The sequence below is a fragment of the Pelodiscus sinensis genome, chromosome 3, assembly GCF_049634645.1.
Source record: "Pelodiscus sinensis isolate JC-2024 chromosome 3, ASM4963464v1, whole genome shotgun sequence".
In the NCBI taxonomy this organism is placed as follows: Eukaryota; Metazoa; Chordata; order Testudines; family Trionychidae; genus Pelodiscus; species Pelodiscus sinensis.
Genome location: NC_134713.1, coordinates 126,595,381 through 126,615,431, shown reverse-complemented (window position 1 = coordinate 126,615,431; position 20,051 = coordinate 126,595,381). Strand labels below are relative to the sequence as shown.

Sequence of the window (20,051 nt, the reverse complement as noted above, 5' to 3'; positions counted from 1 at the left end):
TTTATCATCTTTGAGTGCTTCCACTCTGCCATCTCTCTAGAGGAGGTCTACTAAAGTTAGATATTTTTACCTCAGCAGCTTCAGATAACTAGTTATTTTTAAACCTCTGGGATTCAAGTTCAGAAGCTCACTGGACTGTTAATGCTGATTTTCGTTGTCTTCGAGCAACTGAGAAGTTGCAGAAGACTGGAATAGCTAATCTTGTGCCCAATTTTTGAAGAAAGGAAATTAGATAACCTGGGTAATTATAGGTCTGTCAGTCCAATATCAATTCCAGGCAAAATAAAAAAGTAGCTGATCTAGAACTTGAATAAATAAGTTATTCAAGGAGGGTAAATGTAATTAAGGCAAAACATGGGTTTATGGAAAACAGATAGTTAAATTAACTTGGTATCTTTTTTGATGGGATTACAAGTTTGGTTGACAGAGGTAATGCTGCTAATACAGTATATTTTGACTTAAGGCATTTCATTCAGTACCACACAACACATCAAACACCACACTAGAATGATATAAAATTAACATGGCACATGTAAAATAGATTAAGAGTGGCTAGTGGATAATTCTCAAATTGTAAATGTAAAGAGAGAAGAGTCATCAGTTGTATTTCTAGTTTCATCCAGCAGGGATTAGATCTTGATCCTATGATTAACATTTTTAATCTATGACCTGGAACAAAACAAAAACCACCACTGAACTTTTGTTCATGACAGCAAAATTGGGAAAGGAATAAACAGAGGATAGGTCATTGCTCTGAATCAACTTGCACCACTCGATAAACTGGGTGCAAGTAATCAATCATTTTAATACACCTAAATGTAAACACACACCCCGCCCCCACCCTCTGAGCACCTAGTGTGATACGGTGCCTAAACAAGGTATGTGATTCTGGTTGCATAAACAAAGGAATCTTGAGTAAGAAAAGAGATCACTATCTCTGCAGGGCTCGACAAATTATACAATCTACTTGCCCGTGGCGAGTAGATTGTAACCCAGAAGAGCCGGGTTCGGGCGATCTGTGCATGCGAATGGTCTGCGCATGCGCAGATCGCCGGACAACGTGGTGGCGAGCAGAGCTTGCTGCGGTTTGGCGAGCCTTGTATCTCTGTATTTGGCACTAGTGTTGACTGCTGCTGGAATACAGTGTCTAGTTTTGACATGTACACTTCAATCTATTTAGCTTAGTAATTTAAAGGGTTACCTTGTTACAGCCTACAGTATCTACTTTGGGAGCAAATATTCAACAATGGTCACTTAGGCTAGCTGAAGTTATAACATGATCTAGTGATGTGGTAGCCACTAATCGCTAGTGTATTGGACATTTGGCTGGATGAGTGTGCAGTAGAAACTGCATCGAAACCTGCTGCTGCTTTTCAAAATCCAATTTCAGCCAACCAATTTTATCAGCTCGCTTTTTGCTTCCAATAGGATACACTGGATCGAAATCACTTTGCTGCCCTTGGAAATGCCTTCTTATGTTGTCTGTCTTATTTGCCAGAATAGTTATATGACACAAGAGACAGGTTGGCTTTTCATTCACCTCAATGAGAGCATATTCCAATTCCTATTTATCTTGAAATTTACGTTTGACATCCTACCAATCTCTCTTTTTCTTTGCCAGTTTCTACTGATGATTTGTTGTTTTCAGCATTGTTTGACTCAGTACTAGAACTCTCACATTCAGAATTAGGCTTTCTAAAAATGAACAAATTCATGGATGAAATTCTAGAAAAATGAATTAATATTGTTCAGTTTCAGCACAAAGCAGAAATAAGCAATATTGTTGGGGAGGCCAAAAAAGTACCTTCATTGAAGATTTGATGTCTCTGGAAGCGTTAAATTTGTAAGTTTTTAATTTTTTTTTTTTAAAAAGGGATAAAATTCAAACTGTTTTCTTCAAATGTGTGCTTGCATGCTGGATATTGCTGTTTTGAATGGCAGCCGTTTACAATGATGCATGATGGTTTCCAGCTTAAGCAGCATATTTAAGCTATTCCGCGAACTGGCACAAGTCTCCATCCAGCAGATGGGTCAAATTAATGGAAAGTGGCTTTTGAACTCAGAAAGATCTCCTGAACTTTCTTTTATTCTCTGAAAATGTTTGGTTTTTTATTAAAAAATTTTTTGAATGCAATAATCTGAGCTATTGTTCAAACCAACCACACACACTCAACCGGCCAAATAGCCACATGGAGCTAGCAGGTAGAATGTTGGACACATATATAGTAATTTAAGTGGCTAGCACTATGCATTCCATTTTGTGAGTACACCTTAACCAACTCCTTCAACATAAGATACAGTTTAACAGTTTAACATTTAGAGGAACACAAGATGTAGATCAATTCAAGTTAGATTTATTTAAAACATTCTCTAATTTTTTTGTTTTGTTTTTTGTACTGGGCTGCACCAGGCCCAGAATAGTAGAACTACAAAGCAGATGAGGTAATCTTTTATTTGACCAGCTTCTATTGGTAAGCTAGAGTTTTTGCAGAGCTCTTCAATGTAAACTCAAAAGATTCACACTCATCAACAGAAATTAGACCAAAAAAAGTTCTCACCTACCTTGTGTCTGAATCCTATCTGCAACCCTTAGAGCAACAGCACTATATTAGTATATTACAACTAGAAATTAAAACTGGGCTCGTCTCACTGCTAAAACTGGAAATATTAATTTGTAAAGCATGTGTTTTGGGCAATCTACGCAGTTCAAGAACACCAACATTGTTTTTACTATTTATATTCCAGCAGTTCCTTGAAATGGCTCCTATTGAGCCAGTTTATAGGTTTATCTTAAAAATGGTGAGTCATGGACAGAAAGTAGGTAAAAAAAAGCCATCTGAATACATAAGTGCATATTTTTACTATTTAAATCATTTAACACAGCAGCACTTACAGAGCAATAAAAGATGATAGCTGGCTCAAAGGCAGGACTTGTAAAGATACCATCCATACACTTGTCAGGTGTAACTGAGGGCAGAATCAGGGCCATAAAAGATTATTATCAGTGGCAACAGAGAAAGCCCAGCTATACTTTTAAAAATCCTACATTAAACTCGCAGGACTGGCGCTTCAGACACACTATCCTTTAACGCGTGAACTGAAGTCAGCTAAACAGTCAACATGGAAATCTAACTAGACCATAACTACACTATTTCCGTAGTTGCACTGCACTTCCAAATGTCTTTACGGAGAAAGCAACACACTCAAGAGAACTCCAAACACTGAGACCCACACGCGCTTCGTAACTACATTCCATTACACCCGGCTCATCTTGTGTGTGTCCCGACGGCTAGTCACTGCTTCCCTCTGCCAAAAGTAACCCGCTGATTACTCATACACGCTGCTGTGGCTTATATTACAGCGCCATTTCGGCCGAAGCGAAACCAAGTAGCGGCCCCTGAAAGACCCCGAGGAGCAGGCGGGCCAGCTCAGCATGGTCTCCCGGGGAGGCGCCACGCTCGGACGTGAAGCCCCTTGCGGAGAGACACCCACCCCGCCAAGACCACGGAGTGAACCCGGAGGCTGCCAGCCCTTTGCTTCCCCTCAGCCCTCCCAGCCGGCGGGGCAGGCACCGGGCAGCAACCCAACCGGCGGCTGCGCTCTCCCCGGCTCCCCTCGCCAGGCAGCGCGCCGGACGGGAGGCGCCATTAGCCATCGCGCAACGTTGCCCCAGCTGGGGGAAGAGGGGCGGCGTCGAGACAGGCTCGGCGGGACCAAGGGAGCGGGCCGGGTAGGCGCCAGGGGGCCGCGAAAGGCGTCGCTCCCAGCAGGGAGCCTCCCCCAGCAACACAAAGGAGCCGGCACAGACCGGCGGGCAGGGAGACCGCGCCCCCAAGGCACTGAGGGGGGGAAGGAGCGAACCGGCGGCGCCCAAACTACCCCCCCCCCCTCACCTACCGCTGGCCCGGGTCACTATCCGCTTCTGCCGCCTCCGCGTTCCCGCGCTAGGCCGGACCAAGGCTCGCCAGCTCCGCTGTTCTGGCCCGGGTAGCTCCCCCCGCCCCAGCTCCGGCATCAGCGCGCAGAAAGCTCCACCCACTTCCACCTCAACTGCTGCTGCCGCCACCCTCTTCTGTTGGGGTGGGGGGGGAGGGAGAAAATGCGCCACCAGGGCTTCACTACGCAGGCGCCAAGCCTTCCTCCGTGTTTTAATGAGCACTCGGACTCACCCCGCCTCCTAGTGGCCCCTCAACCGCGGTGCATCATGGGTTATGTGGTTTGGCTGTGAAGCTCAGCTGCTTGATGGGCACCGACAAGCGGCGAGGGAAAGAACCTCGTTACCCATGAGCCTCTGCGGCGCCGAGTCTCTGTTTCCATAGAATTGGTGGAAAAATGACGTTAGCGTTTACGATGTGGCGACCAATGGAGCAGGGAGACGGGTGGGCCTTACCGTTTCCGGGCCAATAGAGAAAGAGCAGGGCGGGGAAGGGGCGGGACTCTATCCGTCAGTCACTGTGTGAGGTGGGGGAGGGGAGCGAGAGGCTCCGAGCCGAGCAGCCACAGGCAGCGCCGGGTCCGGGCAGGGGGATCGGCCCCATCATACGCAGCGCGGAGCTGCAGCCGTAGTCGGAGCCCTTGCTGGGGGACTTATCCGGGGCCAGCACCAGGCCAGCGGGGCCGGAGCCGGGAGGAGGCTTCGTCCCCCATCTCGCCCCCGGGTCGGAGGGATCCGCGGGCGGGCGGGCGCCGCGGAACAAAGGTAACAGCGACAGCAGGAGAAAGAGCCGCCCCGGCCCCGCCGCCAGCGGGCGAGGGAGCGGGGCGGCTCCGCTCGGACCGGGGGGAGGGGGGATCCGGTGCTGGTGGCCGTTCCTAGGCGGGAGCGGGGTTGTTTTTGTTCTGGCGAGACTGCGGCGGGACTCGCTGCCCGCCCCCCGCGTGAGGTGTTGGGGGGGGGGTGAGTGGCTGAGGGGCGGCGAGGAGCTGGGGGGGGGGGGACCGCTGCTTCATTGCTGCCTTTGCTGATCCGGTCTGGCCCGCTGCGCTGGGCAGTTGCGGCTGTTGCTGTTGAAACTCCTGTCGCGGAGTCAGCGCTTTCTTTTATGGGGGTGGGAGAACCTGCTGGGATCCAACCGAGCCGCAGCCCCTCCACTGAGGAGAGCTGCCCCCTAGCCCCGCTCCTCTTCCTCATACAATGGAGGAGCAGCGTGTCCCTCCCTCCCCCCGCCGCAGAAAAGTGGGGGGGGGGGGTTTCCAGGGATCAGATACCTCCTCCCCCACGCCGCTCCAGCCCGCAGGTCTCGGGAGAGCATTCAGCGCCCGGGCCCCCGTGAGCTGGGCGCGGAGCGGGGACTCTCTTGGAGCAGCTAGAGAGGCTGGGGGTGGGTTGTTGTTGTGGCAAGTTTCTCCTCCTCTGACAGAAATGGCGTCAATGGCAGCGAGTGAACGGGAAGCTGAGCCGCGGTGTGTGGGGGCTGGAGGGAAAGCGGTGGCCGAGTTTCGGGGGGGGGGGGTTGCATGGGGAGGTATCGCAGATGGAGGGGCGAGATCTGGGGGAAGGGGGTTGATCCGGATCTCAGCGGCGCCCCTGTCCCCCTCCCCCCCGCGCTCCGGTGCAAGCGGCTGGTGCGGTGGCTCAGTGCTTTGTTTTAATTCCAGGTCCAGCCTCGGCCGCTCAGCCCCGATCGGGGGCTGTTTTCCGCAGCCTGAGCTCATCATGAAGGTAAAACCCTCGTCTCTCTGTGTGGGAAGTGGTGGGGAAAGGGCTGCACGAGTGAAGGGTGCCCCATCTGTCCGGGCCCCGCTCTCCGGTGCTAGTCTCGGCGCTGGTGCGGATGCAGGCTTCTTCGCCCCACTGCTGTGGTGGTGCTTTTTGCTAACTGCTGTGCAGGTTTGGCTCCGCCACGTTTTGCTGAGGGACAATGTAAGTTCACTGCAAGGGGGTCGGTCGTTCCTTTTCTGAAACAGCCGTTCGTAGGGAATAAGGACATGGCTGCCCGGCCAAGCTTGATGAAATAGGGGACAATCACTCCGTTTCGGAAAGTAACATTGCGGAGGATATATCAGCCAGTCATGTTTGCATTAATTGAGGTTAAATAATGGATTTACTTTCTGTGCCTTAACGGGAGTTCTGTAGAATTAATAATCGTGAGCTGTTGAGGGGGTGTCTGTGTGTACAGAGGATGCTCTGCAGTGAAGGTAGTGCTGTAGCATGCAGAATGATTTTCTAACAGCTTTTTAGTTTCCTTTTTGGTGCTGTGTGCAGATCCACATACACCATTGTCAGTCATAGGCATTTGTAGACGCTGATAGTTGGGCTAGTAGGCAAGCCTGATTGAAGTGATTGTTCCATTCAGTTTGGATGTTTTTGTGAAGAATCTTGCTTTTAATTCTTAGATTTAACGAGCATGATTATCAGTGTTTCCCCTGTTTTACTGTAGGTGAATTCACAGACTTGTTTGAAGTACTATTATTTATATTACAGTAGGACCCGGGGCTCTCAGGATCATGCCCCCATTGTGCTGAATTAAATCTGGCTTCTAAGTTTTAAAACAATTATCAACTACATTTGTTGTGTAATTGCATAAAAAGAACATTTGGATTATATGCACAGCCTGTCAGTTGAATTATTCATTGCTAAATACAGTTACCTCCAGCTAGAGTCATACCTCTTTAGGACTTTTCGTATGTGTACCCATGTGTATCTTATATCAGATGTATATACAATCTTGTATTCAGGAAACACTAGAAATGGCAGAGAATACTATTCTGTATTTATTTAACTAGATTCAGTAGGTGGCACTAAGCACAGTAAACTGACCCTTGTATAATAAATACTTAAAGTTAAGTAATTTTCTCTTCCCTTTGGGGAATGTATAGTTTTACTATTATTTCCTGTCACTTTTCTTTAATGGGAAACTGAGGCCTGAAGTAGTGCACCAATATTTGTATTTCATTAAGAGCTTGTATCTATCAAGAAATGAAAACTATGGTTAAACTTTTATGCCAGTGTTATATGGAAGTTCTAAATCATGGCCCATGCTGGCTTGTTGAGTTGGCTAAATACATGGTGGTCTTTGTACTTGTGTTCATGTTGGGATTGTGGAACAGATAGGAGCAGGAGATGAAATCCAGAGCAGAGGTTCTCAAGTGTTTTCTTTCTGAGTCCCCTCCCCCCCATGTCAGAAAAAATTCCGTGGCTCACTTGTGCCACAACAACTGTTTTTCTGCATATAAAAGCCAGGGGCTGGCATTAGAAAAGTAGCAAGTAGGGGCCACTGCTGGGGGCTTTGCACCATAGATGGCCTTGAAAAGCTAAGTTGCTTGAGCTGCTGCTTTAGCCCCAGGTGGCAAGTCTTGGAGGCCCCAAGTTTCAGTCCCGCCTGACAGAACTTCAGCTTTCTGCCCTGGATCCCACCAACTCTAATACTGGCCTTGCTTGGCAGACTTCCTGAAACCTGCTTGTGGCCCCCCGGGGGCTCTGGAGCCCTGGCTGAGAACCACTGACCTGGAGTAATAGGAGACATAACCGTGATTTTTTTTTCAAAAAGATCGACAGGCAGCTAAATATATATAAGTACTATTCTAATATTTCTATATAAACAAATGCATAATTACTATGGAGATACTATTCATACAGTGTGGTTAAAGGTTCCATATAAGTGCCTACATAAAAAATTGTGGAGGTTAGGAAGTCTGCAATCACAGCATGAAAACCCCTCTTTTATATCAGTCGAATAAGTAGTGAAAGGCTAAAGCTAAATGTAAAACACACAAAAGCCTGTTTATAGATCCATATTTTAGACAACTTTTAAGCTTTTGTTAAAATACTTATGTAGTCACACGTAAGATTCACACTGCTATTGTCTCAAGAAGTTTAATGTGTTACTAGGATGGACAGATGCAATCAGTGTGGTCACATGATGAATGTAGCCAATTTTAAAATATGTTTTGTGATTTGTTCATGATGAGATCTGAACTTCTTTGTGGTCACAATGAGCAGTCCAAGTGATTGGAGTTTCCCCTTAATTTATTTTGAATTTAAATTGGAAGATGGTAGTTAGTGAACTCCTTTTTAGAGTTACAGCACAAAAATAGTTTTAAAACTTTAGCAGATTTTAATATTAAAAGGCAATAAAGCGTGTCTCATGCTAAATACATGTATATCAGTTTTCAGTCTTGTAAGATAGTGTACATATCCATGAGGATATTGCAAGGATACAGGTTTGTCTGATCCAAGTAATAGAAGAGAGTGAACAGGGATTTTTTTTCTATTCATTTACATCACTGAGTAACTGAATGATGAAACAGAACAGGATGCTGCTTAAAAACATGACTGATTTTATTTATAATCTACCGGAAGAGTATATTGATGGGTATTTTTGCATGTAAAGGATTAAACTCTAAAGACTCCTTTTTACAGTGTGGCTGCTCATGGTGCTCATTGCAGAATTGGGACCTAAGCCTTGATTATTGCTTTAGTGATCCTTCCTTCAGATGAAGCACAGAGTGTGTTCTGTGGTTAGGGCCTTAAATTTAGTAGTCAGGCAATTTGTGTTCTAGTCCCATTTCTGCCACTGTCTCTTTATGTGAACAATTTGGCTTTACTATGCCATATTCTTCACATCTGTATAAAGAAAATAGTATATTTACTTTTCTTTGTAAAGCTTCCACAGAGAAAGAATGCTATGTAAGAACTAAATAGTAGTACTAGTAAAGTGATACAAAAAAATGAAATGTCACCTAACATGCTTAGTTATGACTTGGATCTGTGTGGGGAACAATGGTGATGCTGTCTTCTAACACAGGATTTCCCTTTCTTTTTTGAATCATTCTCCACCCTTGCACTTTTTTAACAGGGAGATGTCCCCATGTCCATGAGGGCACCAGCAGCATTTCAGATTTCAGTAAGAGGGACAACTTTTTTGCTCGGGTCCAGGAAACACTTAGGTCACTGGAAGCTCTTGGATTTTTTAAAATTGTGTCGTCCCCCGCCCCCAGATCATCTGGCAGTGATCCCACTCACTGTATTCCCCAGCTTTAAATGATCTGGCAGCACTCTCACTTGGTAGATGCTTCCCTTCTCAATCATAAATGCATGGCTTCTTCCTACAGAGAGAGTGGAGGGGTTGAGGGGCAGGGGCATGTGGAGGAGATTCTGCAAGGAAGGGTTTTCCCACTCTACAGGCTACCCGTCTAGGTGTTCATGCTGCCCGGAGTCTGTGCTGTCTACCACAGGCACCAAGAGTTCCTTGGGTGGAGTCTCCTCTCATCTGCCATGACTGACAGCACTGCAGGACAGTAACGGCTGTCCTGTGAGAGTGAGCAATCCTAGCGTTCACAGATCACCAACTGCAACCAATCCTGAATCTGCTAGTCATTTGGCCTGGCTGGCCCTGCTCTCTTAGAAAGTTTGATGTGCCTCCCTGCCCTTTTGCTTGAGAAACTGTGTCCTAATGTCCTTATAGCCAGTGCTAGCAATGTTTTCCCCACAATAGCATATCTAGAGCAAAGGAAAATTAAGCCCTTTATATATTAATGCGTAACACTTCAGTGTATCAAGAGTGATAATATGTATATAATCTGCAAAGATGAAAAACACTATAGTTTTATTAATTAAATCCTGGGTGATGACCTTTTTTGGGGTGGGGCATGCTGACCCAAGAAAAATCAGTTGGGGGCCACACATAAGTGAGAAGCAGAAAAATAACTCAAATCCTCACAGATGTGGCCCCCAACTGAGAAAGAGAAAGACACTCCCCATATTTCCCTTGCACATGATAACCTAGGAGAACCCAGGCTAGTAGATTTTATGTGATCGAGCCCCGCAGGGAAACAGTAGGGTGCTGGAGCACCAGCACAGACTCTTCAGCGCTGGGGGGGGGTAGTCCCGAACCTCCGGTATTAGATCCAGACAAGCCAGGGACTGCATCTAGTCTCTGGACCTTACGTTCTCCATACCTGATGTAAAGGTTGGAATAAAACTCATGTTGGATGTTCCAGTAGAGTAAACAAAGCTTTTCTATATTGTAATCGCATATTGAGCTGTAGTAGAGAAAGGCTTGCGTGTTTTATAAATTATTATAGAAATTCTGTGTTGGGGGTGAGATTTTTTTACCCACATTGCATGCCTTGCACATGACTCTTAGCAAATAAGAATGTTTCAGATGGTTAAAGAATCTTGGTTTGCCAGCAAGTACCTATTTATGAAATAATTATGTTCCAACAACTAGTTTTATATAACACAGTTGCCAATAAGCAGTCTTTAAGCTTTCTATCTTTAAAAAAAAATAAAGTTAGGGGATTAATGCTAGAAAAAAGAACTATAAAAGCAGGTATGTGAAAGGTTAACCAGTTAGCATCACTCTTAGCAGGTAATGTTTACCAGTTTCTGTTGATCAGTGGAGGCTGGAGCAGCTCACAGGTCCAGAAGTGGACAGTCTCTCCTGTGGCTGCTAGACACTGCTGCAGCCTTGCACAGTCCCATTTTATGGATTATCAGAATTTTTGATTATCCAATCTGGTCCTGGTCCCAGTTGGATTGAATAAACAGGGTTCTGCTGTATCTGTTTGGATCTAATGTGGTTGTTACACACACAAAAAATATTGAAAAAATGCTTATTTAAATGTTAGTATCTTCTTGACCTTTAAAATTGGAACTTTAATACATCAGGCCTAAATTACAATTTTACATAGTTGTGAATATATTTGTATTCCATGGCCTTATGTGTTGTGAGTACTTATTCAAAACAGACAGAGCACTATACATATGATGGGAGAAATGTGTTTTGTAAACATCTTCATTCTGAATTTACATATTGGTTTTAACAGTAATATTTTTCACAGTGACCTACTTTGTTCTCATACAGTGGTCACTGATTCATGCTTATGCTACTATTATGCTACCTAAAAGCCTACTCTGGTCCATTGTGTTGTATGCAAATGATGGACTGCAGTGAAATATGACTTCTAAACTTTCAGTAAGTAATTTCCATTCTGCAGCACAAGTAATCCAATTACTCTCATGCACATGAGACAGGCTGGAAATTAGTTAAGGAATTTAGTGATCTTTCATTTTCTAGTTAACTGTGTGGATAACAGCAAATGTGCTGGGAAGGCAGAGGAACACTGCTAGTAGGGACTGCTTGGGTGAAGAAGTAGGAGAACAGGTAAGACTTGTGGTGTGTTTTTCTCCAAATTTGATTTTTGGTTTGCAAGAAACCACTCCTTTTAAAAGAAATGTTCCCCTTTGTGTCTCACTAACCAGTGTCTGGTCACTTTTTTCTGTTTCCTCATGCTTACATAATTATGCAGAAAGAAAAGTAAATACTGTTTTACAGGACATGTCTGAATAAATTAAACTGGGTAGAATCTAACTTCTTTCATAGCTGGAATGTCAGGATTATTATATTATACCACAAGTGTGTAATTTGAAAATTCAGGCGTTTAATTTTTAATCATTTAGTAGAAGTTGTGGTACAGGAGATCTGTGGTAACCATTCTTATGTTAAAAAAGAGCCGTAGCATCTGGGACTAAGTGCGAGCTGGGATTTCTCAGTCCTGGCTTGTGTTATTTCCCCCATTGTGCCTCTGCCTCCCCTGCCCTGTGCGGAGACAGTGATGGGGATAACTAAAAGCCGGCTCCTCCCAGCACCAGCTCCTGCTCCCTCTCTTGCTGCCTCTGATACAGAAGCAGCAAGTTGCAGGGAAGTGACTAGTCGAGTAGTGACTCGACTACCCAATAAGCCTAAGCTTATATGGTGGTTGACTAGTCACTTACATCCCTACTGTGCACAAATCTCAGATTTGTTATATCAAGAGATTTAAATCTTCATTGAATAGAGTAGATATTTATGCATTCACTCACTGATTTCATGTAAGCCAATTACTTATAGCAGGTAAGTATACTACAAATGCACTTAGTGTAGTGAGTTAGACCCTCTTTTGACCACAATATAAATTGCTGTCAGTACTTGTGAAGCAAATAAGAGATCCTTAGGAATATAACCCTAAATAGCACAGAATTATTTTATAATTGTGTTCTACACTAGTGGCACCTATGTAATTATTTAACCAAGAAGGCTTATGGGATTAAGGCTGCTTGCAATTAAGGAAATATGTTTTTACATATTTTTATATATCCATGATTTCAGGTTAGTGAAAATACGTAACATTACTTTTTAAAAATCAGCTTGTTTTAAAATGAACTATAGAGTAAACCCACCTAGAGAAATTTGTGTTGCCCCACAATACATGTTGTTATTTATTTTAAAATATTCACTTGGATGTTCTGAGTGTAAGTCCATCAAACATTGCTTCTGTTTTCTAATGTAAAAATCAATGATTGACACTTAATTTGGGACAGTTTAAGTTTTTTAATGTCCATCCCATATTTATTCATTGTATCTATTCAGTCTATATGTTAATAATAACAATAATTAAAAACCAAAAATAAAAAATTGTAAGGCGCCATTGCAGTATTTATAGTAATGTGGAGGAATGGAGACAGAACTGAACTGTATCTACTTCACCACATGCCCAGATTCTGCTCCATACAAGCACATTTTCTGAGGTTTCTATGCCTTATTCTGTAGGTAGACACTTTGATTAAGATTTTGGCACATTCTTTCCTTGTAGTTCTAATTGGAAGAATATTGAATCCTATTTATGAGTGGGATTATCTTTGAAAATGTTACAAGGAAATGTTTCAGTACCAAAGGAATTGCAACCTGCATCTCCTTCTGCCTTCTAGTGTCTCTTTTATTATAAAATAATGGGTACATATGAATTGCCCAGTAAGGTCAGTGGTCAATTTAGCGTGGTATTCTGCTTCCTAACAGTGACCAATCCACAGTGCTTTCAAGGATGGCAAAAACCCCTATTGTTTACTTAACTGACCAGTCATACAGCGCTGTAGGATGAATGAGAAGTTATACTTTCAGAAGTATAAAATTAATTACCTTCTCAGGCTTGCACAGCTACAGGTTTTATTGATACTACTCTCTAAAATCCAGAAACACTAATAATGGTTTTCCTCTCGTAATGTAAGAAAGATAGGGTATAAAACAAACCTTTGTGAAGCAAACTGTTAGACTACTTGTACTATCTTTCTTAGGCTTGTTGAATTTTGATACTTAACTAAACAAAAGGAGTTCATAACATTAAATTAAGGGTAGTTAAAACAAAAGTTTAACAACATCTACTAACATAAGGCATAAAAAGGCAACATAGTATTGTGCTATGATTATTCTAGCATAAACTAGAAAATTGGTTGATATAATAATCATCCATGTTTTCAGAATCAAATAACACACAACCACAATGGAAAATAGCATTTATAATCAACTGCTATCCTGGAGAGATGGTTTTGTTTATATTTTAGACTGATTCCCTCAGAATAGGACTCACTTGCAGCATTTGGTTTAGGGGTGTAATGGTATAGTTGATTAACTGATTAACCGATAAGCAAAAGCATATAGGTTAATGCTACTGACTACACACATTTTCCTCTCCTTACTCTTGCCAGTACATTTTTTAGTAGACTGGTCAGCAGCCCAGCTGAGTTTTGGCTCACATCGGGTCCAGAACCTACTCCTGCTGCAGCTCAGCATTTAAAGTGTATTAGCAGCCAGGCAGGCAGGCAGGCAGCCTGGCTCAGTTCCAGCTGGTGCTGGGTCTGGGAGCTCAGATCTACCTTAGACAATGGCTGCTGCCACCCCACGCTGCTGCTTCTTTATCAGAGGCAGCAGCACTGGGTAACAGGCAGCCGATCCACAAGGGGAGATGGTTTTTACACTGGCTCCCCTTGTGGACCAGCTCCTGCCTGACACCCTGCACTGCTGCCTCTGATACAGCAGCTGCCTTCTCTATCCCTGGGGACTATAGAATAGTCGACTAACCAATAAGAATTGATGAGGTTACTCGACTATTCAATTAACTGATAATTAATATCCCCAATTCGGTTATCAGCTCAGATATTGCTAACACAATGGAAAAAAAGCTATAGTTGAAACATAATTTTCATCAATAACTTACATGCTACTTTACCAAGGTCTTCTTGCAATGGATTTATAGTAATCAACTCTTATTACTTGCTTCCCAAAGTATTATATTAGCCTCAGAATCTGATAAAACACTCTTAACATAAGTTCCTACATTTTAGACAAACCATACAGATTGAGTGTACTTAAGAGGCTTGCACACATGGTCTCATTGTATGTCTGTATACTGTTGTTGTTTGTCCATCGTATTCAAAGAGGATCTTGACATCTAACGGGTTGTGGACTGTTCACGGTGTGTCCGCAAATGGCTGATAAGGCCGATACGGGCACGGAATGTTCTGCCACATGTCGGGCAGACATGTGTGGGCACCACTGTTGCAGCTTTTGCAACTCTGGCTTTACGGAGTGCTCGCTTCTCTTGTGCTATGGTTGTCCTTCTGGCTTCAGATGTTTGACAGCCTTGGTAGATCAGCGTGTCTGTATACACCTAGAATTTGAAAGACCGCATGAAACTACAGTGTTTCACAGTTTTAGATAATCTATTCCAAAAGAAAAATATACACTAATTCTATGCTGTGACAGTTTTTGAAACACATTCAGAAGCATGTACACTTCTTTACTTATCGGGTACCAATTTCAGGAAGTGGTCAAGTGATTGGTTTGGGACATCACACTAGAGAAAGTCTTTGTTACCTATAGGTAGATTTTTGCTCAGCCATCATCTTTCAACTTAGTTACTGTTTACAGCAGGAATTTAGACTACAAATGCTGGTGGAGCAAAGGATGGACACAATTACAGTCTTTTCCCAGTGTGCTAGAAAGCAACATAAATTCCTAGAAAATAGAAAGAGAAGTTAAAGCCGCCTATCTGAGATGGATATTCTGTATCACCGGGAGGAGGACTCAGTCTTCTCCTTTCTAGTTGTCCTTAGTTTTCTGGAAGAAATGTGCTGAAAGAAGCAGGACATTTTATGCCATTTCTGCTGGTGGTCCATCCTTCTCAGAGATGCTGGTGTGGTCAGAAGGTACTCATATTTCTACTAAAGATTCAAAATGAGAGTTGTTCTCTCACCATTGATTTAGGGAACAAGGCATAATCTTTCAGTTTTTGCAACTGGGACTGGAATTTTTCAGTCTCTTGGTGCAAAACATTTTCTCATACCAGAGAAGTTAGGCTGTATCTGATGGTATAGCCCATCTTGGGACATACACATACACAGGATACCGGCTGGTTTGCTTTGGTCAGCAACTTACCTCTGCAAGTTGCTTTTCATGGGTCCCTCTGCAGTGCATCCCTTGGCCAACTTTGCAGTCTGTATTTGCTCAAGTAGCAGTCTCTCCATCATCACTCTGGTAGTTGCTGAAAAGTTCAGTTTAAAGGTCATATAGTTTATACAAAGTTCTTCCACAATCTTTGATGCTTTTTAGACTTGTTTTACAATGTAAAATAAATATGTAAAGTCTCTTTAAGAACTATTGTTTCCCAGCAGGCAGGAACAGATGATAAATATACCATTTCTGTTCTCCTTATTTTAAGAACAAAGATAGATCCTTTGTTTGTAAGTCTGAGCTCTGTCTTATTAACAAATAAACAATTATATTTCTGATTATTTCATTGTTGTGATCAAGTGTCCATATAAAAACACTATTTGGTTTTCATTGAATTTATTTATTGCCTTTTCATTGTGTGATGTATTATACAGGCGGTCCCCGGGTTACGTACAAGATAGGGACTGTAGGTTTGTTCTTAAGCTGAATTTGTTTGTAAGTCGGAACTGGTACATATTGTAGGGGAAACTCTAGCCAAACATTTCTCCAGAGCTCAGTTTTATTCTCCCACACCTCACTTGCCTCAGTCCTTTATTCTCAAGCTGAGGTGTCTGCTGAGAAAAGCCGCTCCGCGTCTCCCTGGTCTGGGGGGGGGGGGAGGGGGCGCTAGCTTCGCATCTCCCTGGTCTGCTGGGGGGAAGCAGCTAGTACGGGGTTGCCTCACCCCGTTTGTAAGTAGGGATCCGATGTAAGTCGGATCCATGTAACCCGGGGACTGCCTGTACTAATTGGATACAATAAGCATTTGATAGTGTAAATCAGGGGTCAGCAACCCCCAGGACATGTGCCACGAGGACCATGCTAGCCCATTTTGTGTGGCACGCACAGCCTAACCTACTGCCGGCACCCCTTCCCCGGGGTGCACAGTAGCTCTGCACTCAGAGGGGCCCCTGGCCCAGCTGCAGTGCACACAGCTTAACCTGCTGCTGAGGAAGGGGGAAGGCGCCAGCAGCATGTTAGGCTCGGTGCACAGTGGGTTTGCGCTTAGAGGCACCCCGAGCCAGCTGTGATGCATGCTGCTGCTGGCGAGTCCCTGCCTCCCCTTGCCAAACCCACTGCGTGCTGCACGGCCTCCTCCTTCCCACCGCTGGACTGCCTCTGCCGTGTGGGACTCCAGGTCTGGATGTGCCGCCTTGTCCTTCAGGCCCCCACTGCGGGGGGACCTCTGTGCTTTGAAGTTGCTGGTGAGCAAAGTGAGAAGGGCCTCTGCCTGTGCTGGGGGGACATGCTGGCCTGTTCTGGCCACGTGGCCGAAGCCCTGGAGGCCTCCATTGCCACCGCCTAGCTGGCCTGCCTGCGGCCCAAGGAGCTTCAGGAGCTGGCCAAGAGCCTGGCACTCAGCCTGTTCCAGAAGGTGCTGCGCCTGCTGCCCTGGCCTGCTTGGCTGCCCCCTGTGCTGGTGGTGATCCTGCACTGTGGCCACACTCGCTGTGCTACGCCTGCCTGCCATGCAGCATGAAAACGAGTCTCCCCCCCCACTTCCTCATTCCCAGATCCCCACTCCATCCCCCCTTCCTGGCCGAACAGCCTGCCCCCTCCCTTCCTTCTTCACCCTCTCCTTTACCCCACCTCCTGCCCAGATCCTGCACCATGTCCCACACACTGAATCGCTCATTTTTGTCCACACCCTGGAGCCCAAAGGGGTCTGCAAAATCCACTGGAACACCAGAAAAGTCCCGAACCTCAGTCCTCCCTCTCCTTTCCGCTCACCCCATCATGCAGGAGCACCAGAGGAATGAGGAGTGTCCGTTGGGGGCCACATCAGTGAATCGTTATCCCTAGCTGCAGCTGGTTCAGAAAATAAGATCACCGTACCCAGCTTGCCCTTGCCTACACTACCCCTCCTTCCCACAGCACACAGATCCATGAATAAGTTAAATCTTGGTAGGCCACTTCTGAAAGGTTGCCGACCCCTGCACTAAAAGATAAGATCTGCATCTTAATTTATTAACGAAGCTTCTGTAAGTAGAAATATTATTGGCGTTTGGACCCGTACATAGAGGTGAATAAGTCAAATCTCGGCACTCCACCTCTAAAAGGTTGCTGACCCCTGGTATAAGTATTCAAGTATTACCCTCATTTCTTCACTTTATTGCTAAACTAAAATCATTATGAATGCAAACCTCATCTTTTTCCTAACAGGATTGCCCATGAGGTAAACTCTGTTGTTAAAGTTTATAATATTTTCCTCAAAGCTGTATTGCTAATAGTATACTTCCCTTTTACACATGTAACATCATTTTATCACAATCATTGGTTCAGTTTGGTTTCTTCAATTTTCCAACACTGTATCTGGCAACATAATATAGTATCTTAATATTTGATATCTATATTTTAATTCATTCACAAACAAGGAAATTAGGAAGACTCATCAGCTGCACCAACAGTACACTCTTGTGAAAGAAACACTGAGTTTCTCAGACTGGAGAGTTCTTTGAGAGGGGTTTTTCCTCTCATCCCTTTGTTCTTTTTTAAAAATCTTGATGCCTGCACAATTCTTAAATAATAATAATAATTTATAATTTGGGGGCCTTGATTACTACGATAGCAGCATCTTTGCCAGTATTGCTATAACAAGAATGATTATTTTATTAACTCACCTGTCATGGGAATGTTGCATTTTTCTTTTGGCTAGTTGAGGTGCTCTAGGAATGTCTCTTGTGGAACTTTTGATGACAAAACAGAATTTTAAGTATACTGGGAAAACAGCAGAATTAACTATGTTAATTGTGCCAAGCAAAGCTAGAGAGACTCTTTGCTCTTTTATTATTGTAATCTTAGGTGTTGCTTGATACCCTTCCTCCCCCCCATACTGTACCTTTGTTTTTTATGGTGACTATATCCCTGAATTCTCTCTTTTCTTTCCATAAATCAGTGTGATGTTAAACTTTAAACCTCCCTCTTATTATTAAGAAGACCGATTGTTTGATCATTGGAAGGTGGTGTTTTTCCTTGCTGGAATCATTTAACCCTATAGCCAAGAGTTAAAACAGTCCTTGAGTGGAGCTGCTCACTATAATGATTCTGGAATAATACAAAACCTGAGGAGTTCTTAAAAATGAGTGTTGCAGAATAGCTTTAGCACTTCTGAAAGTGATGGTGAGAAACTTGGGCATTCTCAATAGGTTAATGTCTTACTTTCGTTGTGTGTCTACTTACGTGTGAGTGGGAGTTGGCAGTATTTGTAGTCACTGCCTGTAAATGGCTGCCATAAGGCACAGGCCCCAGCTGCTAATCATAATGTACAGTCATTCAGTAGTGAGAGTCAAACTGAGGGATTCTGGGTAATTAGATTGTATAAAAAATCTGAAACAAGTTGCTTTAGGTGATATAATTTACTAGCTCATGAGAGGCAGGATGGTCTGAATAGCTAGTATGTGCAGAAGTTTCGGTTGACTGTGGAATAAAAATGAGATCCCAGTTTCCTTTGTAGTATGCATAGACTTAAATTGTGTGGCCTGGCTTTTAGAATTATGAAGGACTGTCCCCTGATGCCTTTTTTTCACGCCTACGTTCAATCAGTGAGATATTTTTCACTTTTGGAATTTAAATTTGTTTCTTTACTTGTATTGACAAGGAAATAACATTATTTGCCACTACATCCACTAATGGCATAAGTCTAGTTAGAGTGGTGATTTGTCTAAAATAATAAATGAAACAGTTAATGCTGAAACCCAACATTTTTAAATGGTATAATTCAGTTCAGTTGAATAAGAACAATTCATGTGTCAGTCTACAGCTCGCCTGAAACAGATATCACTTTATTAGTTGTGTTAACTAAGCGCTAGATTCATGAAGATGACTTAGGTGCCTCACTTCCACTTTAGGTGGCTAAAGCTTATTGTGGCTCACAAAGTACTGGGAAGGGGTGAAATGTGCAAGCTCTGGGAGGGAATTTGGGTGCAGGAGGAAGTAGAGAAGAGGCTTCTGGCTTAGGGAGAGGGCTCCAGACTGGAGAGTGTTGGGGTCAGGTGGAGGGTTGGGGTACTAAACAAGCCGCAGGATTGTGGCTATGACGGTGCAGGAGTTTGGGCTGGAGTGCATGAGGGGCTCAGGGCAGGGAGGCTGGGAATATGATGGGCTCAGGACACAGATTTGCAGTGTGTGCATGGTGTAGGAGTGTTGTGGCAGAAGACCGGGGATGTGGCGGTACAGGAGTTTGGGAATGTGAGAGGCTCAGGACAGGGGGTTCCAATGTATGATAGGCTCAGGTTTGGAGCCTGGGTGGGGGAGTGCAGGAGTGCTATGATGCTGCGGCCAGATGGGGGCTTGTTGGCCAGGCTTCATTTTTAAATAAAATATGTCAAACACAAAATGTTTCAGCATTGTCTTTATTTATGAGAGGGGCGGGAAACCTGTTTTGAGTAATGGGTCACTGCCCCACAGAAAAGTCAGTTGGGGCCACACAAGTGAGATGCAAAATGTGGCCCCAACTGTGTTGGTGCAGGTAGGGGACAGAGTGCTGGAGTAGGGTACTCATGGGCGGGGGTCTGGCCAGGAGGAGGGGACAGAGACAGCTGGGACCAGTACCTGGGGATCCCTGGGTCTCAGGAAGCACGCTGGCTGCTCTTCCCCTCCCCTCTCCTCCCCCAGGTACTCCCCCTACTCTAACCCAATCCCCTTCCCCAGAGCCAGGCATGCACACCCCTAACCCAATCCCCCTTCCCTCCCCCAGAGCCAGGCACACACACCCCTAATGCAATCCCCCTTCCCCAGAGCCAGGCACCCCCCCATCCAATCTCTTTCCCCAGAGCCAGGTATACGCACCCCATACCCAATCCC

General features: G+C 44.4%; 2 protein-coding genes across 14 annotated transcripts in view; one reads left to right on the top strand and one right to left on the bottom strand.

Annotated features, from left to right (window-relative positions):
- GGPS1 (geranylgeranyl diphosphate synthase 1) overlaps nt 1-4,103 on the bottom strand; it is a 40,943-nt gene extending 36,840 nt beyond the window's left edge. For 5 of the 10 annotated variants that reach the window (XM_075924783.1, XM_075924787.1, XM_075924777.1 and 2 more), the window contains exon 1: nt 3,898-4,103. Coding sequence is in view for 1 of the 10 variants with exons in the window: in XM_006122054.4 (XP_006122116.1) it covers nt 2,894-2,989 (96 nt within the window). In the remaining 9 variants the exon portion in view is untranslated. Of the gene's footprint in view, nt 1-2,893; nt 3,848-3,897 lie in introns of those variants that run through there. The other 5 variants (XM_075924773.1, XM_075924784.1, XM_075924775.1 and 2 more) reach the window with 2 other exon arrangements.
- A 347-nt stretch (nt 4,104-4,450) lies between these two features.
- Nucleotides 4,451-20,051, top strand: part of ARID4B (AT-rich interaction domain 4B) — a 148,897-nt gene continuing 133,296 nt past the window's right edge. The window contains exons 1-2 of one of the 4 annotated variants that reach the window (XM_075924772.1): nt 4,451-4,699; nt 5,599-5,662. In XM_075924772.1, the coding sequence (XP_075780887.1) occupies nt 5,657-5,662 (6 nt within the window). In that variant the 5' untranslated portion in view covers nt 4,451-4,699; nt 5,599-5,656. Of the gene's footprint in view, nt 4,700-4,963; nt 5,404-5,598; nt 5,663-20,051 lie in introns of those variants that run through there. The other 3 variants (XM_075924769.1, XM_075924770.1, XM_075924771.1) reach the window with 3 other exon arrangements.